Source organism: Salmo salar, chromosome 11 (genome assembly GCF_965601325.2).
Source record: "Salmo salar chromosome 11, fSalSal1, whole genome shotgun sequence".
NCBI lineage: Eukaryota > Metazoa > Chordata > Actinopteri > Salmoniformes > Salmonidae > Salmo > Salmo salar.
The window spans coordinates 34,575,001-34,582,500 of NC_138301.1; the positions used below are offsets into that span (position 1 = coordinate 34,575,001).

General features: G+C 49.3%; 1 protein-coding gene across 9 annotated transcripts in view; it reads right to left on the bottom strand.

Moving 5' to 3' along the window:
* The window catches only part of LOC106562546 (dmX-like protein 2), a 105,101-nt gene that overhangs the window by 39,380 nt on the left and 58,221 nt on the right, over positions 1–7,500 (bottom strand). For 5 of the 9 annotated variants that reach the window (XM_082957884.1, XM_082957883.1, XM_082957881.1 and 2 more), the window contains exons 36-39: positions 6,871–7,062; positions 6,565–6,641; positions 6,308–6,438; positions 3,903–4,151 (exon numbers count right to left, since the gene is read on the bottom strand). In XM_082957884.1, coding sequence (XP_082814010.1) covers positions 3,903–4,151; positions 6,308–6,438; positions 6,565–6,641; positions 6,871–7,062 — 649 coding nt within the window. Of the gene's footprint in view, positions 1–2,381; positions 2,460–3,902; positions 4,152–6,307; positions 6,439–6,564; positions 6,642–6,870; positions 7,063–7,500 lie in introns of all 9 variants that reach the window. The other 4 variants (XM_082957882.1, XM_082957877.1, XM_082957878.1 and 1 more) reach the window with 1 other exon arrangement.

Here is a 7,500-nt window from a genome sequence, read left to right on the forward strand (position 1 = left end):
CTCTCCTCGCCTCATCCTCTCCCAGCCTCTTTTCCTCCTCGCCTCTCCCCTCCTCTCCTTTCCGCTGTTCTCTCCTCGCCTCATCCTCTCCCAGCCTCTTTTCCTCTTCTCCACTCCTCCTCCTTTCACCCACATCCTGAAAGAACACTTGACTTCAAAGAAAAAAGTTATCAAGTCTAAATGTGAACACAAAAGCATTTTTATTTTTATTTGACACAATCTGCTAATAATGTCTGATCACTACAGGTTGTTTCCAAAACCGTATTCAGAAGAACTGATGTTCAGAATTAGTTTGTCTACCATCACATCTAATAAGTAATAATAAATATGTTGAATTACAGTTGTGTTGCTTTCATCAAGCACACAAACTATTTCAGGGCACCTAACTACGATACCACAATCACATGCTAGTAACTAACATACCAATGGAGGAACAACACGGTTACTATAGTACACCATCACGGCTACTACTGATCCACACTAGATCACCCAGGAAGTGGAGGCTGGTGAGGGGAGGACGGCTCATAATAATGGCTGGAGTGGAAATAATGGAATAGAATCAAACACATATGAACCATTAATTCTGTTCCAGACATTATTATACAGCCCAGTGAGTGTACCTGGTTTACCCTTAGTTAAAGCAGACCTATAGCTGGTTTAGCCTTAGTTAAGGCAGACTTATAGCCCAGTTAGTGTACCTGGTTTAGCCTTAGTTAAGGCAGATCTGTAGCCCAGTTAGTGTACCTGGTTTAGCCTTAGTTAAGGCAGACCTATAGCCCAGTTAGTGTACCTGGTTTAGCCTTAGTTAAGGCAGACCTATAGCCCAGTTAGTGTACCTGGTTTAGCCTTAGTTAAGGCAGACCTATAGCCCAGTTAGTGTACCTGGTTTAGCCTTAGTTAAGGCAGACCTATAGCCCAGTTAGTGTACCTGGTTTAGCCTTAGTTAAGGCAGACCTATAGCCCAGTTAGTGTACCTGGTTTAGCCTTAGTTAAGGCAGACCTATAGCCCAGTTAGTGTACCTGGTTTAGCCTTAGTTAAGGCAGACCTATAGCCCAGTTAGTGTACCTGGTTTAGCCTTAGTTAAGGCAGACCTATAGCCCAGTTAGTGTACCTGGTTTAGCCTTAGTTAAGGCAGACCTATAGCCCAGTTAGTGTACCTGGTTTAGCCTTAGTTAAGGCAGACCTATAGCCCAGTTAGTGTACCTGGTTTAGCCTTAGTTAAGGCAGACCTATAGCCCAGTTAGTGTACCTGGTTTACCCTTAGTTAAGGCAGACCTATAGCCCAGTTAGTGTACCTGGTTTAGCCTTAGTTAAGGCAGACCTATAGCCCAGTTAGTGTACCTGGTTTAGCCTTAGTTAAGGCAGACCTATAGCCCAGTTAGTGTACCTGGTTTAGCCTTAGTTAAGGCAGACCTATAGCCCAGTTAGTGTACCTGGTTTAGCCTTAGTTAAGGCAGACCTATAGCCCAGTTAGTGTACCTGGTTTAGCCTTAGTTAAGGCAGACCTATAGCCCAGTTAGTGTACCTGGTTTAGCCTTAGTTAAGGCAGACCTATAGCCCAGTTAGTGTACCTGGTTTAGCCTTAGTTAAGGCAGACCTATAGCCCAGTTAGTGTACCTGGTTTAGCCTTAGTTAAGGCAGACCTATAGCCCAGTTAGTGTACCTGGTTTAGCCTTAGTTAAGGCAGACCTATAGCCCAGTTAGTGTACCTGGTTTAGCCTTAGTTAAGGCAGACCTATAGCCCAGTTAGTGTACCTGGTTTAGCCTTAGTTAAGGCAGACCTATAGCCCAGTTAGTGTACCTGGTTTAGCCTTAGTTAAGGCAGACCTATAGCCCAGTTAGTGTACCTGGTTTAGCCTTAGTTAAGGCAGACCTATAGCCCAGTTAGTGTACCTGGTTTAGCCTTAGTTAAGGCAGACCTATAGCCCAGTTAGTGTACCTGGTTTAGCCTTAGTTAAGGCAGACCTATAGCCCAGTGAGTGTATCTGGTTTAGCTTTAGTTAACCCAGGCCTGAAGCACAGTGAGTACCTGGTTAAACCTTACAGTGCATTTCCACATAACACGATGGGGGCGATGAAACAACGGTGCCCCATTCATTTTCAATGGAGGGAAGTGAAGTGGGCGGGGGATGGTTGGGCGATGCGAGCATGAATACGACGGGAACAAAGTTGGAGAAAGCAGAAATTTATGCAAATACTCTGCGATATACCAACGACCAATCAAAGTTCACTCAAGCTTCCACCCCCTACTGGATTGGCTGTTGATGCCTAGTCTGCTTGCTAGCACCCACATGAGGACAAAACAAGCATGGCTATCCAAATTATCGTGTTATGTGGAAATACACTGTTAGTTAACCCAGACCTGAAACACAGTGAGTACCTGGTTTAGCCTTAGTCCCTGAGTCAGGTTCAGAGGTCACTGACGATGACGAGTCCGTTCTAGCTTTACCTGCTGCTGCTATGGTGACAGACAGATAGAGATGACACAATGAGATGAGATGGAAAACATGCAAACACACCTGCACAAACACACCTGCACAAACACACACACTCAGGTGCACGATACAATGAGATGAGACCACAGCACACAATAACAGACAGACAGATCTCTTTCTGTCCGTTCAGAGAACCATGACCTTCCAATGAATAGTATCCCTGCAGAAAACACTAGCTAACTTTCTGAGGAACAGACAGAGTGGGAAAACCACATTAGTGGCATTTACTGCACTGCAATACAGCAGCACTGTAGTTTATCATTGTACCCAGCACTGTCATTTATCACTGCACCCAGCACTGTTGTCTATCACTGCACCCAGCACTGTTGTCTATCACTGCACCCAGCACTGTAGTTTATCACTGCACCCAGCACTGTAGTTTATCACTGCACCCAGCACTGTTGTTTATCACTGCACCCAGCACTGTTGTTTATCACTGCACCCAGCACTGCAAACCCACTGGAGCTCTGTTACTCACAGCTAGGTGCTGCTGTGTCCCCTGAATCAGTGTGGAGGGGCTGGGTGACACTGGGGCTGGGGGGAGGACCCTGCTCAGGCCTACCTGCCTCAATATCAACTGTCACAGAGGGGAGGAGGGTGGGGAGAGGGGAGGAGGAGTTATGTATGCCTGGCTAGTCATGGGAGGGAGGGGCTTGCATCTGATTTCACAGCCTCAGGCATGAGTAAAAAAGGGTGGTGAAAGAAGGGAGGGGGGGGAGTAGGGAAGAGAATGAGAGAGGTAAAGGTTAAAGGTTAAGTAGAATGTTACAACAGGGGACAGAGAGGACAAAGATAAGGGGAGACAGAAAACAGAGGACAGAACACAAAAGATAAACGAATGAGTAGAGGAGAGAGGTTGAGAGAAAGAGAGAGGTATAGAGGAGTAGAGGTAGAGAGAAAGAGAGAGGTAGAGAGGAGGAGAGGTAGAGAGAAAGCGAGAGGTAGAGAGAAAGAGAGGTAGAGATAGAGAGAGAAAGAGAGGTAGAGAGGAGGAGAGAGGTAGAGAGGTAGAGAGAAAGAGAGGAGGAGAGAGGTAGAAAGGAGGAGGTAGAAAGGAGGAGAGAGGTAGAGAGGAGAAAGGTAGAGAGGAGGAGAAAGGTAGAGAGGAGAAGAGAGAGGAGAGAGGTAGAGAGGAGGTAGAGAGATGTAGAGAGAGGTGGAGAGGAGGAGGAGAGGTAGAGAGGAGGAGAGGTGGAGAGGAGGAGGAGAGGTAGAGAGGAGGAGAGGTAGAGAGGAGGTAGAGAGGAGGTAGAGAGATGTAGAGAGAGGTGGAGAGGAGGAGGGAGAGGTAGAGAGGAGGAGAGGTAGAGAGGAGGAGAGGTAGAGAGAGGAGGTAGAGAGAGGAGGTAGAGAGAGGAGGTAGAGAGGAGGTAAGGGGTTACAAGCAGAGGGGTCTACTAAGTTACCTGGAGTGATCTCGGCGTTCCGTTTGGGTTTGATGATGATTTTAGCACCACCCCCAAACACGGCCGCCCACATCTTGTTGCTGAGGGGGTGAGCAGCGAGGCGGAACAGCTCGTTGCCAGCGTGCATGCCCAGCCCGTGGATGAGCAGGGACAGGTAAACTGCCACCACAGCCTCACACAGCAACACGTTGAGCTTGGGCTGATCCTCGCCCTGGGCTGACTGGACCAGAGCAATCAGAGAGGACACACCTAGAGGAGGTGGGGAAATAGACAGACAGATTCATATAATACATTTCATGTAATTACATTTATTTACTGATCTAATGATATTATTAGGAGTTATGTATTACAGAACCACATTAGACTGATCTAATGATATTATTAGGAGTTATGTATTACAGAACCACATTAGACTGATCTAATGATATTATTAGGAGTTATGTATTACAGAACCACATTAGACTGATCTAATGATATTATTAGGAGTTATGTATTACAGAACCACATTAGACTGATCTAATGATATTATTAGGAGTTATGTATTACAGAACCACATTAGACTGATCTAATGATATTATTAGGAGTTATGTATTACAGAACCACATTAGACTGATCTAATGATATTATTAGGAATATGTACTACAGAACCACATTAGACTGATCTAATGATATTATTAGGAGTTATGTATTACAGAACCACATTAGACTGATCTAATGATATTATTAGGAATATGTACTACAGAACCACAGACTTGTGCTGTAATAAGATTCCTGCAACATATTAACAGTGGAGAGATGGCGTGACACATCCATCCATCCCCGCGTCTCCTTCTGTTTTATTCCCCACAGGCTACAGAGCTGCTATTACTCAGTACCATCTGTTTCTCTCTCGCTGTCAGTCATCTCTGTCTCTCTCTCTGTCAGTCCTCTCTCTCTGAGTTTCTGTCAGTCATCTCTCTCTGTGTTTCTGTCAGTCATCTCTATCTCTCTGTCCTCTGTTTCTGTTAGTCATCTGTCTCTCTGTCCTCTCTGTTTCTGTCAGTCATCTCTGTCTCTCTCTCTGTCCTCTCTGTTTCTGTTAGTCATCTCTGTCTGTCCTCTCTGTTTCTGTTAGTCATCTCTGTCTCTCTGTCCTCTCTGTTTCTGTCAGTCATCTCTGTCTTTCTCTCTCTGTCAGTCCTCTCTCTCTCTCTCTCTGTTTCTGTCTCCCTCTCTATCAGTCCTCTCTGTCTGTTCTCTCAATGCAATTATTTTTGTCCTCTCTTTTTGTCCTCCCTCCCCTTCCCTCTTTCCCAACATCTTGACAGATTCAGCAAACATAGCAGTCATGTTGTCCATTCAGCTGTCTGCTCAGACGATGGTTAGATTGACATTCATTTACTGTGACTGGCAGAGCTGTGTGTGTACCTGGCCACTGCGCGGGGCAGAGCTGTGTGTGTACCTGGCCACTGCGCGGGGGAGAGCTGTGTGTGTACCTGGCCACTGCGCGGGGCAGAGCTGTGTGTGTACCTGGCCACTGCGCGGGGGAGAGCTGTGTGTGTACCTGGCCACTGCGCGGGGCAGAGCTGTGTGTGTACCTGGCCACTGCGCGGGGGCAGAGCTGTGTGTGTACCTGGCCACTGCGCGGGGCAGAGCTGTGTGTGTACCTGGGTCACTGCGCGGGGGCAGAGGTGGGTGTGTACCTGGCCACTGCGCGGGGCAGAGCTGTGTGTGTACCTGGCCACTGCGCGGGGGCAGAGCTGTGTGTGTACCCGGCCACTGCGCGGGGGCAGAGCTGTGTGTGTACCTGGCCACTGCGCGGGGCAGAGCTGTGTGTACCTGGCCACTGCGCGGGGCAAAGCTGTGTGTACCTGGCCACTGTGCGGGGCAGAGCTGTGTGTGTACCTGGCCACTGCGCGGGGGCAGAGCTGTGTGTGTACCTGGCCACTGCGCGGTGGCAGAGCTGTGTGTGTACCTGGCCACTGCGCGGGGGCAGAGCTGTGTGTGTACCTGGCCACTGTGCGGGGCAGAGCTGTGTGTGTACCTGGCCACTGCGCGGAGGCAGAGCTGTGTGTGTACCTGGCCACTGCGCGGGGCAGAGCTGTGTGTGTACCTGGCCACTGCGCGGGGCAGAGCTGTGTGTGTACCTGGCCACTGCGCGGAGGCAGAGCTGTGTGTGTACCTGGCCACTGCGCGGGGCAGAGCTGTGTGTGTACCTGGCCACTGCGTGGAGGCAGAGCTGTGTGTGTACCTGGCCACTGCGTGGAGGCAGAGCTGTGTGTGTACCTGGCCACTGCGCGGGGGCAGAGCTGTGTGTGTACCTGGCCACTGCGCGGAGGCAGAGCTGTGTGTGTACCTGGCCACTGCGCGGAGGCAGAGCTGTGTGTGTACCTGGCCACTGCGCGGGGGCAGAGCTGTGTGTGTACCTGGCCACTGCGCGGGGGCAGAGGTGGGTGTAGCGTGCTCCTCGATGCTCTCGGTGCGTAGCCGTCTCCTCTCACTCAGCAGCAGACCCTGGTACACCATCCCTGTAAACTGATTGGCCTCTGCCTGGCTGCTGCAAGGTACCATGGGAACAAGCCAAGGTCAGGATCAGACAGTCATGACAACAGGAAATGACAGTATGAACTCAAACTATAGGTCATCAAAACGTGTGTGTGTGTGTGTGTGTGTGTGTGTGTACCTGTAGCTATGGCTGTCACACAGGGCTTGATAGATGCAGGCAGACAGAGAGGCAGCCAGGGTGTGCAGGAGATTCACCTGGAGAGGTGAGAGAGACAAACTACACTCATCTCACTCATGGAGGAACAAACCATTTCTCGTTGAATTGCCAACATGAGACTATGAATGAAGGTCTGCTGTGTGGGGATTTATCTTCCAATGAAGTCTCGTTGTGACAATCATTTCTGTTGGCAGTTTAGTGGTGTATGTTTTAAATGTGTGTTTAGTTTGAACCCCCAGGCTGTCATACTAACAGACCCATACATACCCTGTCGTCCATGAGTTCAGGGTGTGGAGGCAGCTCCATCTGTGTGATGGTGTGAAGGATGTCATGGATGTGGTTGCTGAGGTGGAGGACAGGGTTGGAGATCACCGTCTTGGTGGTGGCGATACTGGCTGAGAGGAGGGGGAGGGTGGTGGGGAGGGGCAGGGGGGACTGGAGCTGTTTCACTGTAGTCTCCTGGAGGAGGGGAGGACAGGGGACAATAACAACAAGGAGAGACAAGAGGAAGACAAGAGCAAGAATATATCAGAGAGGTGATACGGAGAGAGAGAGCGAGAGAGAGACAGAGACAGAGAGAGAGACAGAGAGAGAGACAGAGAGAGAGAGAGAGAGACAGAGAGAGAAAGAGAGAGAGACAGAGAGAGAGACAGAGAGAGACAGAGAGAGAGACAGAGAGAGAGACAGAGAGAGAGACAGAGAGAGAGACAGAGAGAGAGAGAGAGACAGAGAGAGAGACAGAGACAGAGAGAGAGAGGAGAGAGACAGAGAGACAGAGAGAGAGACAGAGAGAGAGACAGAGAGAGAGAGAGACAGAGAGAGAGAGAGAGACAGAGAGAGAGAGAGAGACAGAGAGAGAGACAGAGAGAGAGAGAGAGAGAGACAGAGAGAGAGACA